The 17,975-nt window shown below is 38.0% G+C and overlaps 2 protein-coding genes across 7 annotated transcripts; both read left to right on the forward strand.

Moving 5' to 3' along the window:
* Positions 1–517: 517 nt before the first annotated feature.
* Positions 518–9,836, forward strand: LOC109031865 (uncharacterized). 2 transcript variants are annotated; one of them, XM_072296602.1, is made up of 6 exons: positions 518–715; positions 1,501–1,654; positions 2,376–2,540; positions 5,289–5,535; positions 6,650–8,921; positions 9,661–9,836. In XM_072296602.1, the coding sequence occupies exons 1-5, from the start codon at positions 653–655 to the stop codon at positions 6,765–6,767; spliced, it is 747 nt and encodes a 248-aa protein (XP_072152703.1). In that variant the 5' UTR covers positions 518–652; the 3' UTR covers positions 6,768–8,921; positions 9,661–9,836. The 2 variants fall into 2 exon arrangements, with proteins under 2 accessions (XP_072152703.1, XP_072152704.1); XM_072296603.1 differs by having other exon boundaries at positions 2,379–2,540.
* LOC109031852 (uncharacterized) lies at positions 9,162–17,947 on the forward strand. 5 transcript variants are annotated; one of them, XM_072296601.1, is made up of 8 exons: positions 9,162–9,321; positions 9,670–9,838; positions 10,210–10,356; positions 10,822–11,068; positions 12,164–12,981; positions 13,746–14,085; positions 16,783–17,033; positions 17,672–17,947. In XM_072296601.1, exons 1-5 carry the CDS (start codon positions 9,214–9,216, stop codon positions 12,246–12,248), a joined length of 756 nt encoding a protein of 251 aa, XP_072152702.1. In that variant the 5' UTR covers positions 9,162–9,213; the 3' UTR covers positions 12,249–12,981; positions 13,746–14,085; positions 16,783–17,033; positions 17,672–17,947. The 5 variants fall into 5 exon arrangements, with proteins under 5 accessions (XP_072152702.1, XP_018899189.2, XP_018899190.2 ...); XM_019043644.2 differs by having other exon boundaries at positions 13,818–14,085; XM_019043645.2 differs by having other exon boundaries at positions 13,822–14,085.
* The last annotated feature ends 28 nt before the right edge of the window (positions 17,948–17,975 follow it).

Below are 17,975 nucleotides of genomic sequence, written 5' to 3' on the forward strand. Positions count from 1 at the left end.
TCGACACCTAATAATGTCGGGTCGCATCACGCGTGTATCGCGGTGTGCACAAAGAATGTTAGTGCGCCTTCCTTTTAATGTGTATGCAACAATGACAACTTTTGAGCAGGATTAGTTTCATCCAGGCGTTGACACGAACGGCGCGCTGCATGGCTGTTCAAAGGTTTATCCACTTCCATCTTTCATAAATGAGAGATAAAAATAGTTCTCATCTTATTTTTTGGATTCTACATTTGATAACTTCTTTACGTCAATATAATCGAGATGTATATCGGAGGAAAGGCTACTTTGTTTTTGTATTCGTTTACATTTTTCGGATGTGATGGCTCTACAGGGATTCTTCACTGAAACGATTATAATTTACTCAAATCAGTTGAAAAAAGAAACTTTACTTGTTTTGATGTTAAACATACCAATGGAAAAGTCATCCCAAACAATAGATCTCTCAGGGTCGATGGGATGAACTTTTCACTGCACAGGTAACGAGCACAAAATAATGATCAAGATGCATGTTTATTAAACACAGTGAATACTCGTAACACTCAATGCCGGTGGGTTCTCTCGTGTAAGTTCTTCAAATACATGTGATACAATACAATGATTAGCTATTGGTGGCACGTGTTTGTGACCTGTGTTTCATTCTCTGAGAAACATGCTCTACTGTAGATTTTTTAGCAAAGTAGGATCAGTTTTTACCATAGCAACATTAATTTACGTAGGTATCTTCCGGACTCACTGATTTTGTACTACTTGTGTTGAACTTGAAACTTTGTAACTTGTATTTTTTACATAATTAGCCAGCATACCCCACCTTTCATTATTCAACTCACTACTAAAGTACAAAATTAAGAGTGAGAGAATATTCATTATGATTTTCATTTATTTCAATGCACTTTTTATTGGGATGTTGCTCGCTGTTAGGCAAATTTTATAAATGATAGAAGTTCGTCAAATAACAGATAATAAATGCATCGTAACGGACGTTTGCATGAACTCTAATTTGCGTCCCTTTCCAATTTAATTGGGGGGGGGGGGGCTTTCAACACTTACTCTTAATGATTAGATCAAAATTTACAAAATATTCGGTCAGGAGAAGAGTATTGCCTGATTTTGTCTGCCTACCAATCGAATTGAATTTGACAAACTGTTGATCACTGAGTCGTGAATAATATTAGGCATAGACTCAGAACCTAACCATACATTTTAAGGCATAGTATACCAGATCACAGTCAAACTTCAGCGTAGCAGGTTTATTTTGCAGTCTCCCATGCTTGTATAGCTTTCGAACTTGAATTTTACCGACACAATCTATTACGGTTCGTACTTTCTCGTCGAATACGACCCTTTCCTTCCTAGAATAGCAGAATTTGACCAAAATTTGTGCATGTGTCTTATTGGATGACCTACCGGACTTATTCCCCTCGATGAGGCGGGGGAGGGGGGGCGGCTGACCAACTTTAGATCCTTTTGTGGTACAACTTTTGATAAAAATCACGACAGTTGACAGGTGGAAATGGCAAATGTGACGACGATGACATCGATGAACACCGCTCTTTGAATTTGTTGCTGACGGTGAAGAAGAAAAACAATGTTTTCCCAAGAAAACTACAATGCAGACCTGCAGCGAAAAATAGCCGTCGGCAAGGCCGTTCCCGTGAGTAGAAGCACGATTTTATACGTACGGCTAAAAACCAATTGATTCTAAGAACGTAAATAAAGGCGTTCATATTCACCTATATGCATATACGTGGGTGAATAGAATAAATACAAATGAAGTACCATTTTATGGACGCAATTAGTGCCAACTAAAAATGTAAGTTTGACTACATGTACAATGCCACTTTGATCTTAGTGATCGTTTACCTTTTGTTGATTGCGCTGGGCAAAACGGTTACAGTAATTGTCGTTTCAAACGGCGCGTTTTCATCATAGGCAGCTGTGCAACAAGAGCGATGTTTGTGGACCCTCCACAGAAGTAATTATAGAGTACTTGGTACCCAGGTTAGTAGTAGTAGGAGTAGTAGTAGTATTGAGTCCCGAAAGCGCCCATCGTCACAGCAAACAGCGAAAACCGTGCCTCGGAGTTAGCCGTTTTTTTAGCGTTGTTCCTGGCTCAGCGGGAGCGATTTTGCAAAAACACGTCGACATGCATTAATCCAAAAGTTGTAAAAGTCGTGAAATTCTTCCATGTCAAAACTTTTACCGATTTATATGATATTTCCTCTACAACCCTGGGGTTTTTTTTTTGGGGGGGGGGGGGGAAGGAATGAGTCCAGGATGCTTGTATTTCAAGTCCTTCCCCCGAACTTGAGGACCAAGCCTCCTTTTTTCAATCAAAATGAATTTAATAACTTGAAGGTTTGTTTTTGTTGCAGCTGAGCTAAGGCATTTACTGAAGGATGATCCCGTCAGAACAATGTACGATTATGATGAGGAGGAAGAGGAAGAGGAAGAAAGCCACACGGAAATGGGACTATGGGGATTTAGGAATGAGAATGAGAAGAAAGAGAAGAACGAAATTCCACCTACATTAGACCCAAGTAAGACAAAGACGCCATGATGAAATAAGACAAATAAATATATCTTTTCTCCTCCCCTAGTAATTTGTTAAATTAATGTCTATTTTTTTTAATCACTCCACGCGGTTTTCAAGGATTAGTTTTTAGTAAACTTACATCTATCTGAATGAAAAATCTTACAGAATGACGTCATGACAATTGGTGATCATAGAAAACTCGGGGTAAGGTTCCATTCTTTGGAGTAAGACTTATGGAGTCGTTCATTGATGCAGGGTCGGACTGGCTCGCATCTCAGGGCATACCTTAGGCTGGTTTAAAGGGGCGTAAAGTGATAGTTCCCGGTAGGGTATCCCAAACGTGGAGAGGAGTTCAGAAAATTTTGGCAAAGCAGCATAAGATTACGCTCTTTTTAGGTTCAACGTTTATTAATCGTACAAAAATTGCAATATTAAACGTATTGAAGCAACCGACAAACTTCTGTAATGAAAGAAAACAAACACATTAAAGCCACTAGACGCATCCAAGCACCATTATTCTCAAAAGAACCGAGCCAGTGCTGTGGTTTACACAAGCTCAAGATGTGGGTCTGCAAATTCATCCTAAAAAGAATCCGGCAAGATTCTGAAAAAAGAAGAAAGAACGAGTATATAACACATCTTAAGATAGGAAAGACGTATTCGGGCCTCTTGTTTTAACTTTTCTCCCGAATTTGAGCGACACCTCATTGGCAGCATATAGCAGAGCAGTGAGAGCTCACGCTTTGCGTCATCGCGCCTTCAATTTTTCAGATGCAGCACGGACGTCCATTAAGTACGAATAGTTGTATCTCTGCGCCGTCGTAAACGCGCGTCCTTTCCCTAGCTTTATTTCCATATTGTGTTTGTTTCCGTTTGTCTTATTCGTAATGGTGCTTCATATACTACGTGAGTAACACAGCCGAAGGTAGGAGAGATGTGTTCGGGCCTCGTTTTGGGCGCTTCTGGGTACCAGATGCGCCCTTTCCAGCCGTTCGACTCCCCCGATGTAACATGTACTATACTACATACCGTTTTGCCTTATGGGTAATGACGCCATTCTGGTACACCCGGGAAAATTTGATTTTTTTCTGCATCTGGTATTCGTAAAAGTTTTCGTGAAATGTTTTGCTTTTAAGCATAACAATCTCGCACGGACGTATTACCTGGTTAAACTATTTTGGGGCTTCGTTATGCTTAAATGCCTCATATTCGAGGTTGTAGTTTCAGATTGATTCGAAAAAATCACGAACAGTCACGTGATCTCTTCATTTTAGTGACGTATTACTGTGCTATTTTGTGATTGGTTCATTTTCTCGGCGCAGCATCGTCAAGCGTCAGCTGTTTGCGGCTCTGGGTTGAAGGTTTAAGGTTATGTCAGAGAGAATAGAAAGTTAGAGGCCCGACTCGATGCTAGGTAATTGAAACAGATGCGCTCGCAGCGCGCTCGCTGGCAACGTACGCAACTACTATTTTCTATTGTTTTCCAGAGACTAGCGGCGGGTATGTTGCTGCCGGACCACCTTCACGTAGGCAATTTGTTATACATCGTCCGTCCGCAATACTCTCGCTTGGCCGTATGAAAACGTTCCTCGCATGCGCAGTGTTAAAGAAGCGCCCTCCAACGCTTTGGCGTTGGAACTGCTTGTTTAACTTTTCTCCCGAATCCGAGCGACACCTCGTTGACAGCATATAGTCGAGCATTGAGAGCTCACGCTTCGCGTCATCGCGCCTTCAATTTTTCAGATGCAGCACGGACGGCCATCAAGTACGAATAGTTGTATCTCTGCGCCGTAGTTAACGCTAACGTCGTGCTAGAAAAGTCAAACCCCTTTCTCTCTGTCGGCCGCGGCATATTCCATGTCACCTGATCAACGTTCTCTGAAAACTTACGTCAAACCTAACTTGACCCACGCCATTTGAAAGTTTGAAATTGGCAATTTATTTGATCGACATTTTCACGAAAATGTATTTTACATAATTGACGCTTTGCGTTAGTTTTGCTTAACGACACGCAGTGCCAAACTTTCTTTCCGACGATCACGTATTGTATGTCACAATTATTTTTGCAAATGTTCTCCATTTTCTACCCTAAATCCGAGCTTGGCTTCTTGTAATCTTGCATATGTCGCAGGCAATTTGCAAGCCAGTAGTAAATAAATGTAGAAAAGCATAAAATTAAAAAAACAAAATAATAAAATTAAAGTGCTGATTATGTTGTCTATAATGTGAATAAGCACTTTTCCCACCGTAAAAACATAGTCGAAATAGGCACTCTCAGAAGAGCGTGCAGTGTACTCCGTGACACTAGTTGGGTTGAGATCGGATAGGGCAACTAAACTAACTTAGTGACAAAGCGTAGAGTATCACAAAAAATGAAGGCGCCCAAGGCGAGCTGATGCTTTTGAAGACCATAATCCTTAAAAATTTTATTATGTCGATGCGCATCATTGCGAGTTATTGAAACAACATGTGAACTGCTTGCAAATTGTCAGAGATTGCTGATCTGCCTGCGAAACATGTATTCCAATCTAACATATATTATCAGCCACTATGAAGTAGATTGTTTTTTTTTTTTTTTTTTTTTTTTTTTTTTTTTTTTTTTAAATGTGTTATATTTTTTCAACTCTTAGTAGCGTATATTAGACCAGTCTGCTTAGCGCTACCTATTGAAAACTAATTTTGTTTTCAATGCTTATCCAATGTTGACTTTCATATTAATCATTTTTTTCCTAATTTCTATTACTTTGTGCAGATATGCTGCCTCCGTCAGCGCCGAAATTGGAGATAAAGACCAACGACTCTGTTCTAGTCTCATGGCATGTCCCTCTACAGGAGAAATTCCCGATCGATCATTTCTACGTGGAATTTTATCAGTACAAAAAGGGCGAGTTCCGCTCCAAATGCTGCACATTTGTGGATAATAAGCCAAAAAATAAATCGTCGAGCGAAGCTTATCACGAGGAGCTGATCGACTGTCTCGCGTCAAATTTTGATTACAAGTGGGTATAGCTATTTGGCTCAATGAAATTCTTGCAGAAATTTGGGGTTAATTTGTGAGGTTTGAAGGATAAGGCGCATAAGTGCAGTTTTTTTTTTTTTTTTTTTAAAAAAAGGCATTATATGCTTTCAAGTTAAACTAGTTTTAATGCATATCCTGTGAAAAATTCGCTCCCAAATTCCAATTTTGAGGCATCAAAAAGTCAGTTTGAAATGTCTTTCCGCCATAAGGATCCATGTAATTTCGAAACTTCAAATACATATTTCTCTAAATAGCAAAAACTCCATGCATGCACCTTAGCCTCCATACCCCTCCATTACTTTTTAATCGAGACCAACTGCATCCTTTTTCAATTTGTTGCCCTTCGTATCCCGATCTTGTCAGAAAGTTCGGTTATGGTTACGTCTGTTACGGTCGTGCTGTTTTTTGTGGGTCACTCACCATTGTTCTACTGTGAGTAGGAAAAATGTCGCATAAAAACCTGGACTCCACCAAATATTATAGGGTAAAATATGAATTTTCTGGGGGAAAATGTGCTTTTCCCAATTTTCATAGAACTTTACTCGTAAGTGTAGTTAATGTATTTTAAACAATTAAGGAAAAATTTCCATTAGTTTTCTTAAAAGTAAATATTTAATGAGAGGGAATATAGCTATAACTTTGTGACATATCACATTTTTCCTGCTCATTATAGTAGTGGTGATACAAAATCTCTATACATCTTGGTAGGGGGAGTAAACGCTACGATCACAACTAATTTAACTCCATTTAAACCTCCCGCACAGAAGAAAGAAGAGAAATTGAAGTATGTAGGCGTAAATTATCGATTATATCGATATTCCTATCCCCGTTTGAAGCTGCGGTAAAGAATCTTTTATCAAGGTGTTTGTTGCAAACACCTTGTTTAACGATCCTTTTTCGATAATGTTTGATTCTTTTTCTTTTTTCATCAATTTCAAACTAACCCAAACAATTCGCATGTGATTTTGGTTGATCTTTCTACGCTTAAAAATCACACAAAATATGGGACCGAAGATACTATTCCGAGCAAACTTGTGACTCCATTTAAATCTTGCAGCCAAGCTATATGTACTTTGATCCATTTTGTTCACCAGGTTCCGAGTTGCGGCCTCATACCCTACACATAATCACTCGTATGGTCAGTGGAGCAAGGAAATACACCTACCCGATGATTTTGAAGGGGAGGGCGCTTTTGACACAGATGATTTGTGATGAATTTGTTGCCTACATTAATCGTAGATCTTTCGATTGACCAAAAAAGATTACAAATCTATTAATTATTTTGCCGTATTCAAGATGTGTTTCATCATGTGTATTAAAAAAGACCATGGTTTTACACAGTGTGTGTTTAATATTTATACAAGCCGTGTTGTGTGAAATTAAATCCATGAATATTAGGGCAGTGATTTTACATTCTTACCACCACACCTTCAAAATTAATTGAAAAAGATAGGTTATAATGAGACATTTTTCATCATTTAATGTAATGTAACATTTTGAAAAACGAATACTGCAAAATATTTTTAAGATTTTAAATATTCTAAAATTATTCAACTGATGTAATCAAGGAGAATCGTAACAATTTTCTATTTGTTAAATTGTAAACATATTTTTTCTGAAAGTATCAAGCTCTCGTAAAACAAAATAAAAAATAAAATATTTTCATCGATTGTGCTTTTTTTTTTAACCAATTCTCTTGTCCAGCCTCCGCGATATGAATACAATTCTCTTAATCATTATATTTATGATAGCTCTTTACGATGGCATAATCCAACTGCCTTTGGACATATGTACACCAATGTCTGCTTCATAACACTGAATAACAATGAATTTTTGGTTACCTACCTCTGACATTCATTGCCAATTAAACCTCATTCGCTTAAAAACAACGTATATCGTTAGCAATGAGGTACGCTTGTATCCCTGTGAGCGCATGAAAGGTATCTGCGCCTGGAGTCGCAAGCGTATGCAACACCGACAACTCTCGAGCCCGATTGGTAGCATCCAGGCGTTGACATCATGATCGAGCCGATTCTTTGGTAGGCAAACCCATACCGCATTACCACAAAGATATTTCATAAATTGGTCTGTTTGCATCTTTGATTAATAGATCATCAGGGCCGGATTTACCTACTTGCCGCCCATGGGCCGCCTGTATTTTTCCGCCCCCTTCTAATTCGTTAAGTGAACGCTCCGGTGGGAGAGGGGTGTATGAGACGCGTTCACTCGTGTTGGGCACATTTTGTGTGAAAGCCCTGTCAACACTAACGAAAGTTCACGGAGCTTTACGCGAAAGTTAAGTTCCGTAAACCCATCCCTGTTTGGACAAGGCCTTCCATTCATAACAAACGAACGAAAAAATTATGAAAGAACAAACATAAATGCGGTTTAATAATTTTAACTTCTGCCGCTGCGCCGACCGCCCTGTGTTTGGCGCAATGCGTGAAGTATTCATGAAGTCTTGTGGGCGCTATGCGTTTCACGCCGACTGCTGCTGACCGCAGTGTGTTTGACGTAATGCGTGAAGTATTCATGCAGTCTTGTAGGCGCTATGCGTTTCATGCCGACCGCCGCGCCGAAGGCTTCTCATTTTCATTTCGGTCCTCGTCATCATTGCTCTCTGCGCCGCTCCGCTCAAGATCAAATTTCGTGTTTGGTTTCTCTCTTAACTCGACTAATTAAAAGTGTTGTCTATGCCTCTTGTATCGCCGAAAGACGACAACATTAGATGTTTAATATACTTTTACTCTCAGGAAATGAGAGATTTTGTCGCAATTTCTCGTTTGTAATTTATTTTCTGAATCCGATTTTTTCTTCTTTTTCTTTGATACCTACATTCAAAAATATTGCAAAATTTGCCGCCCCCTACATTTTGCCGCCATGGGCCGCGGACCATGTGGCCACCCTCTTGATCCGGCCATGTAGATCATGATATTTTATCCTTGAATTTATCAACAATACACATTTAATACCACTAATTATATGTATATTCTCCTTATTTTGTTTTTTCATTTGATAAGGCTTTCCAATCAATTTCAAGGATTCAGTCGGAGGGTAGGGGATGATGAGGCTGTCTCACACCTGTTTTTACATGAATTAGCTCAAATATGCCGCCTCGATGGGAATTAGAATAATAATAATGGATTATATCCTATAGAATCCAAAAATAATATATCTCTCTTATTGCTTTAGATAAAAAAACCCTTCGCTAGTCGAATATAGGAATAGGACAAACAGGATGTATCACCCCGATTGAACGATAAAATGAAGAAAAATATAGTTTAACCTTTCTACCTCGGCCAGCTGCAACTCATTTTCGAGTTTTGATGATTATTTTTAGCTTCTGTTCCAGTTAAGAATCGGAGAGTAAGTAGCCTAAAATGTCCTGGTTGTGCTTTTTTCTATTTTTAACCTAGTTAAATCCATATTTTGGTGTGTTTCTTCTCAAATTGATTTATCAAATTACTAATCGATACCAGACTGAAACGTATAGATCTCAAAGGTTAATTAGAATGAAGTTTCTACCGCAACGGATGCTAAACAGAGTAGAATTCTAACTGCTTGTTTCTCGAAGTATGATTGAGGAGCGATTTTTCGACTCTATGTGAATCGGAAAATATCGATTGTCTTATCACATTCGTCGCAGAATGATGAATGAATGCGACGGAATGTGTTTCCAAGTAAAGTCGCATTATTAGTAAGCATGTTGCACCGAAAAATTTTATTGAGTGTAGGATCAATCTGGACAGTTGCATCATTAATTCACGTGCGTATCTTCTCAACCAATATAAGTTTATTAATTAGCAGAGTGCTGTATAGTGCTGGTCCACACTTTTCTGAGGGAAACAAACCCTAAAAAAGTACTCAGATTAAATAAGGTTCCTAAGATCAAACTCGCCGGGATAGACGATCTCTTCTCAGCTGTGTGCTTATGCGTATATTTGAAAAAATTCACTTTAATTTTTAAAATTCTAATTTTAATAGTGTATTTTTTCTCAGCTTTTTCCATTCTCAGAATAGAGTGGACCCAGCAACATTTTTAACACCCGAGTAACCATTTATAATAATAGTACTCCTGTTCTTTATAATTTTTTTTTTAAAAAAGCACAATTAGTTGATAGATGGAGGGGTAGGTGGAAGTGGCGACGATGACTACGAAGATGAGGACAGACATAATTCTTTAAATTTGCTTTTAAATGTAAACAGGAACAGCAAGTCTACGAGAAAATTGCAATGCAGGTCCGCAGACAAAAGTCACCATCGGCGAGGCGACTCCAAAAATCGTAAGTAAACACATGTATTTTTGCGGATTATAACCTATTAGATTTAAGAATCTGAAAGTGGTATTGTTTTTACACTTCCAGCATGTATACAGAAAGGAGACCGTTATGGTTGAATGGCTAGATTCGTCGGGTTGTCCCGAATTGAAAGTTTTCATTCGATTCACCCATTTCCTATAGGTTAATTTGTAAAACTCTTCCACAGTGAAGCTTAACTAACTTACATTTTAATTTTATTGCCTCAAATGAAGTCCTGAAATATTTCTGCTGAAAAAATCGAAAAAAGCTTATTTGTAAAGACCCAAGCATAGTGAAATGGATAATTCAACGTGATTTTATTTATTTATATTTTTAATTTTTTTTCTTTATTCTAGATCTGATGAATTTGCTAGGTGACCCAGAAAAGTTGACGAACGACAAGAAAAAGAGAGAAGATGAAAGCCATACCGAGATGTGCTATCGGAATGAGAAGGAAGAGGAGAATCTTGAATTTGACGAAAATCCTCCGACACGAGATCCAAGTGAGTAGAAATTGCACATATTATTATGATGATAAAAACTGAGGAGAAAAAGTCCGTATCTTTTCGGATTATGCCATAAACGATTCGACTCACTTCTTCGACAGCTACTGTTGACGAAGTCGCACCTCCATTAGCGAAATTGCTTTCCTTTCTTGTTTTTTTCTTTTCTTTTTCTTCTTTTGTTTTATTTTTAAGGAAACTAAACCAACGGATTTTTTTAACAAAAATTCGGTGAACTATTTCATGTCACTGAATAATTTTTACCAAAGTTTCAAGGAAATACTAGTTTTAGATTTCTTTGAAAAAAAAAAAAAATAAATAAATAAAAGAAATTGTAGCTTTGCGAAGTTGAAAATTCATTTAAAACCCCAAAATACACAATCTCATATTAGACCATTTGAATAGCTTGATCATAAACTTACATTCTATTTTCGTAACGAAATGTTAAATGAATTCTCCTTATAGATTTGCTGCCTCCGTCTGTACCGGAAATGGAGATCAAGGGCAACAATTCCATTCTGGTCTCATGGCGTGCTGTGGTACGAGAAAAATATCCGATCGATTATTTCTTCGTAGAATATTACCAATACAACCGCTGTGAGTTCTGCTCTAAATGTTGCACGTGGGTCAACAATGAGCCTAAGAAAAAATCATCGAATGAATCTTATCACGAGGAGCTGATCAATATTCTCGAGCCAAATTTCGATTATAAGTGAGTAAAAAAATAAAATAATTATTTCCATTTTTTTTTTGTACTTATATAATTCTGATAAGGAAGCATTGTAATGTTGAGTTGTCTAATTTCAATCCTCGAGCTCTATAAAGTGCTATAGTCTATTTGCTCTTAGCAACTTTAATTATAATTTTGAAAATTATTAGTTTTAATTTAACTTAAAATTTTAATAAAAAATAAATAGAATAAAATAAGATGTTAAAAATAAAAATCTTAATAATCCAAATTTAATAAAATTGATGGTATATCATTTAGTGGTTATCATTTTAGTGGTATTTTAGTGGCGACTAATGCTAGTTCGGCTGGTGTGCTTATATTCATTTTCAGTTCATTGATTATTAAATGGATGTAGACGCTCAGTGCATCATATAGGTGCAAGTTTTCTGAGGATGACTGCAAAGCCGGAGTTTGATGTAAGATATTCGGAATAGAAAAAAAAGAACATACGTTTAAAACTCCTTATTGCATTGGAGCATTTGGACATGTCTATGCTGAAAGAAACCATATGAATATGATGCAAAGATTTACGTGTCATACAATTCCTTTTCATTTAATTTGTTCCTATTTTTGGTAAGAATTACCGCTGCATTTCCTGCACCCAGTGATAACGTCGATGCAGATTTCTCATAAAATTGGCCTAAATGCAGGCCATATTTATGATTTCCGGTGGGCCTCAAATGATTGATGAGGATAATTACAAACCAAAAAATCGAATGAAGAGACTTGGTCATTTATAGGTACTTACCGTATTTTAGTTAAGAACCACCCTATTTAAGCAAAATTGACAGACTTTATGGCTATTTCGGAATATTCGCATACTGAAACCTCATAATCACAGTTTAAACTTCTTCTAGGTTTCCAAATGCTTATGTTTAATATATAAAAGTATAATAAATAAAAAAGTTGACATAGTTGCGCGGGACGAAATCAAATAAGACGGTAGAAAATTGGTAATATTGCTAACAGCAGATCCAGGCATGGTATTATTTTCTGTGGATTTGGTTTTTCACGATACACTTCTGATCAACTTTCTCAGAACAAAATAGATCTAACTCTACATTTTGACTTTTCTAGGTTTAGAATCTACATAATATATTGGAACGAAGAGATTATTCCAGGCGAATTTTGCGAGCCTATAAAACTTGTGTGGCCTATTTAAACTTGGATACATTTTGTCAATCAGATTCCGAGTTGCAGCCTCTACCCCTCACATACTACTCTCAAGGCAAGTGGGGCGCCACACTTTTTCCATCCAGTGCTTTGAAAGGAACAGTTATCGTTGAATATTATTGAATTTCTAAAGTTCATAGGATACTTTGAATATTTGAGTCAAACAAAGCTGAGGTACTACAATCTAGAAATACTACTAATTTAAGGATTTAGCTTTGCCTATGCGGTGCACTTCTCTGTTGTTAAATGCGTAGTAAAAAAGACTTTGATTTTGTTTTTGGTGTTCGTGTTTTTTATGCAAGTTGTGAATAATAAAATTCAATAGATTTAGAGTAGCTTTTTCATTTTTAACGCCACACTTAGAATGCATCAAGTTTACAGACGGGCATCTTTACAGATTTTTCAAGGATGCAGAACCCTGCAGTTCGAATCATGAATAATGACGCAGTACTGTGAAGCTCGGCGTGATACTCGTTTTGTGATACAAAATTCTCTCTTCAATATATTATTCGCGCAATGAAGAGCTAAGGAATGAGGCATAAAGAAAGACATACCATCATGATAACTTGTAATCAAACATTAAAAGCGACTATTAACGAGATAAATGAGTATAGCTTTCAATGTTTTTCTAGTCAGGCTGCATGATGAGCTTGTTTACAAAATATCGAACTGTGCGGCCCGAAGTGAGGTGGCCACTCATTTTAATTCTCCTTAAATACACCGTGAGTATATTTTTATCCAGATCTCGTAGAATGGTTAAAAAAGGGGAGACAAAAAGTCTCTTGAGTTAATTTCTAGGGGAGGGGGGGCTGGCCCCGCAGAAAAAGGTACCCGACCTTGATTCCACCTATAATGAGGAGTAAAGGGACACGGAATACTTCCTTGCACGGAGAGGGGTCTGGGGGCTGGGGCTCCGAAATGTTTGGTTGTTGACTCAATTTAGATGCAATGAGGCAACTGTGACGCAAATTTTGTGCGTCTTGGAGCTGGATTTTAGCTCGGGTTTTCCCATGAAGCTTGAAAATTAAATAAAGAGAGAAAAAGTATATTTTACACGGGCAATCCTCTTGCATTTCTTACTGTATATTTTTTAAAAAAAAAACTTGGTGGGGGTCTCCTTGTCCCGGGCGCCCTTCGGCAGTTTCCCCGGCAATTTTCGCCTCCCCGTAAATTTTGCTCTGCATCTAGGTATTAAAATACCTATGCTCAAGGCAAGTTTCAGGATATTTTAATGGAGGAATTTTCATGGAGCTCTAAAAATTTCGGCTTTACCAGGTCCCACCGATGATACAAGACGAATATTCGCAGCTTTAAAAGGTCTGTATTTTGCAATTAGGAAGTACAATTTCTGGCTCAGTTTAAAAACGATCTACCATTAGTCCCAATACGCACATGCGTGCTTTTACCGATGAGCCAGACATTTCAGTTTCTCATTGCGAAATCCAGTCTAACTTTGCTACTATTGTTGAAAAAACTGCACTCTCAGATCGAAGGCTGCCCTGAAAATCATTATTATGAACTAATGGGAGTTCCCTCTTTTTACGGATGTCGGTGTCAGGCAGTTTTAGGATACACAGTTGCCGCGAAAAAAGACAGTCACATCCAGGCTCACAAATCACGTGGTGACGAACCTTTCACGAAACGAGTCTGTGCTCGGCCACCGAAGAAGCTTCATCGACTAACTCGATCGAACGACTTTGACGAAGACTATGACGTCAACGGCGGAAGAGTGAACCATCTGTTTTTGGCAGAGAAGGACGAAAAGCGAGGAGAGGTTCACAGTGTCATGCAAGAAGCCGATACTGAAATGATTGAGCAGCGATCCCGTGAGTTCTTCCATTCCCAGTTATTAAGGGTTGAACCTACATGATGATAAATTGATGACCTTTCAAGATACTTTGATGACGGGAGAGGGGGGGGAGAACATACGTATGCTGTTCTTCAACATCTCTTTATCATCTTGGGCTGGAGAAGACGAGAGAAAAAATTAAGTCCCTCTCTCTGATAGGTGCATTTTGCGGAACATCGCGAATTCACAGCTCGCGCCATCGCGCCTTCAATTTTGGAGATGCAACACAGACATCCATCAAGCACGAATAGTTGTATCTCTGCGCCGTCTTTCAATTTGCTCTATTTCCATATTGTGTTAGTTTCGTTTGTCTCATTTCTAGTGGTGCTTCAAGGGCTACGTGAGCGACACAGCCGAAAATAGGATGCCTAATCAATTATCATTTTGAAAAGAAAAAAATGTTAGAGGTCTCTCAAGCGGTTCAAAAGAGCGCACGTCTAAAAATTGACTGTGCTACCTCTTCTTAGAGAGTGACACAATGGTAGATGAGGACGAGAGGAGGGTGATAAAGCGTCTCTACGTCACCACAAAGTTGAAAGTTTCGAAAAAAAGACTTTATTACCGATCCTCGAAATTTTATGTATAGGTGCTTTGACACTTGACAAAAGTTCAAGAGCTATTTTGATTTCCTCACTTAATGACTGCACTCATCGTCCCCTTTTCGAAAACGATAATCGACAAAAAGTTTCAGTGCATTAAAGCTAATTTTACGACGGAGAGTGACCAATTTTTCACGTAATAGCGAAAGCTAAGAGCGTAAAGCGTAATAGCGTAAGGTTGCACTTTATTTAATCGGATGTTTGCTAGTGAGCTGAAATACGAGGTCTGTTAGATTAGAAACCGGATTTTGGTCATAACTAGCCCACAATGCGTCCAAATTACGTTTTCTTGAGCTTTTCTGATAGCTGAAAATATATTTAAGAACGCTACGTTCACAAATTTGAAAAATCCTAATTAGCTTCGTTGGTATGTGGCTTGAAGTAAGGCAACCTCAAGGGTGTTTTGCGATTTTTATGTTTGACCGAACTTGTCTCTCTTTTTTCGGTCTTGCACTACATTTTTCAACCCACAAGGACGATTGGAGTTTCGTCTCCATATCGTAGCCGTACACTAAAGTATTGTCACCGAAAATTATCCTATCCAAAAATGTAGGATCATTGTTAGAACGTTCAAGCAGCTAAAGGGAAATTGACATTTGGTTGGATTTTCGTTCAACGGACAACAATCAAGGGGCAAGTGTACCTGAAACTCGATGCATGTCTACATATTCTATCAAAATTGTATGTACAGAGCCTTTAGAAATATTACTCTGTTCAACAAGCTCGAAACGACCATTTTCAAGCACTTTTGCCCGCACTTCTTCCACGTGACAAATGTCAGTTGCCGTTGAGGGTCGATTCCCATGCTCCTCATCTTTGACGAACTCCTGACCAGTTTTGAATAGTTTAACGCATTCAAAACAGTGGGAACATCTCATACAATGATCATGGTAAACTTTACTTAGCATATACCAAAAGTTTCGGTACAAGGTATACCGAGTTTAAAACAAAATTTAATGTTTAATCTTTGCTCTATCAGTGATCGCATGATGAAAATCGCAAAACGCACCTGACTTACTCGTATTCAAGATGACACAGAATAAACACTAATCAAAATAAACAAAATCTGTGAACGTAGCGTTCTTAAGTATATTTCCAGCTATCAGGAAAGCTCAAGAAAACCTAATTCGGACGCATTGTGGGCTAGTTATGACCAAAATCCGGTTTCTAATCTAACAGACCTCGTAATTGTCATTCTTGACAGCTTGATCAAACCAGTGTGTCCCAATTTTTCGCATTCTCCTCTTCAAAATATTGAGCTACGGATAAAAACATCTGAATTCAGCAAATAAATAAATAAAAAAAAATAAAACAAAATTTCCGGCATTTGTGTAGGCCCAGGCGCCTCTGGGGACTTAAATCCGGTTTGTAATTCCAGGACTTCCTCTCACCACTATCATGCGTTCGTGGACCTTTCTTTACACTTACTTTCTCTTCTTTCGTTCATTTATGAATTTCCCGCATTTTTCTCTCATCTTATTTTGCCTATCAGGCATAGGGCGGTCTGCGAGCGTCAGGGGGGTGTATCTGCTCAATGGCAGATTTGCCTTATGGCCAGTCTCGACTCTGCCTCCCATACTTTCATATTCACAAGATCTCCAAGTTACTTAAGGGGCTTGGGAGTGCAAGGCGCATAAGTGCAGCTTTTTGAAAAAATTAGAGGTATCAATGATTTCAAGTAAAACTAGTCTTAATGCATATTCTGAGAAACATTCGCTCCCAAGTTCCAATTTTTAAGCACCAAAAAGTCAGTCTGAAATTTCTTTCCGTCATAAGGATCCATGTAATTTCGAAACTTCAAGCACGTATTTCTCGAAATAGCAAAAACTGCACTATGCGCCTTGTCCTCCAAGCCCCTCATTTGTCCCTCTAACGATGACATAGTTTGAACAACTTGACGCTCGGAAAAATAATCAGAACGTGAATGCCGTTGTTCAATTTCCGAGAGATGAATAATGAAGGGTTGAAAGTAAGTGTTTCCACCGTTGTTGTAAATGATGCCTATCACTTTTTAATCGGTACTCGAAGATTTCTTTCCCTGGATTCTAAATTATACCCAATTTTATTTTGCAAAGGGTGCGGTTTACCGCTCGGCGTCGAAGCAAAAGTCGTTGACGAGAGGTCTTTCAATATAAGTTGGTACGCAGAGACCCCGCAAAGAATCCCAATCAAATATTTCATGTTGGAGTATGATCAGGCAAAAAGAGAGAACGAGACGGTGATCCAGTGTCGGCAGTGGGTCGAATCCGAGAGCAACGTAAAAAAACAAGACTCACTCCTTCCATACTCATCTCATAACTGCATTGACTAACGGTCATTTTTACCAGTTAGTATCAGTTCCTTAAACTACGTACTAAATATTTTATTTAGAGAAATGAAAATTAAATATATGTAACGGTGCATTCCACAGTGCGATGAAATGCATTGATGAATTTGCATTCCTGCACATTTTTGGCTTGACTTCATTTTTGACAGATGCTTAAGGATTTTTTAGCGATGGATTTGAGGTTAATTCGACAAAATGTTCAAATAACATTTGAATTTTGAATACGGCCAAAATAATTGAATATTTTCAAAAGTTCCAATAAAGATCCATTTTATTAGACTTTAGCCATCGAATTATTCGATAAAGCAATCCAAAACATCAGTTTTCCGGTCGTATATGTATATCACTAAATAGTTTTTCCATTTTTCAAATTGATTTTCTGAAGGAATTAATTAATGTTAATTGAGAGCTAAATTACGTGTTGTTTAACGACTCCCATTGGTGACTTTATCACGACAATTATTATCAAATAAACCTTAAAGGACACATTGCGGATTAAATTGAACAAAATATAGTCATATGTTATATTGAATAAAATTGAAAATTTATTAAATTGAATAAAATATATTTTCTAACACGCGATGAGTAATTTGAGTTCTATACACTGCAAAGGTCATTAACTTCGTGTTGTTTTTTAGGTTCCGTGTGGTGTCCCACTGCAACGACTACATGACCAGCGCTTCGCCCAAAACTGCGTGGATATACATGCCCGGCGACGGCGGTGCATTGCGGGTAACCCACCCTCCCGGCTTTACTCCTCCGCCGTTTCCTGCGCATTGGTAGCTGATTCCTAATAATATTATTTGATACCTTGATCTCACTGCTTAGCAACTGTCATATAATTTAGCTAAAACCAAACTCAAAACTGTGAATGAAGTTATAAATAAAATATATTGCTATGTGAAATTTCAAAATTTTGCGTGTCCCTACACATTAACATCA

Source organism: Bemisia tabaci, chromosome 2 (assembly GCF_918797505.1).
Source record: "Bemisia tabaci chromosome 2, PGI_BMITA_v3".
Taxonomy (NCBI): Eukaryota; Metazoa; Arthropoda; class Insecta; order Hemiptera; family Aleyrodidae; genus Bemisia; species Bemisia tabaci.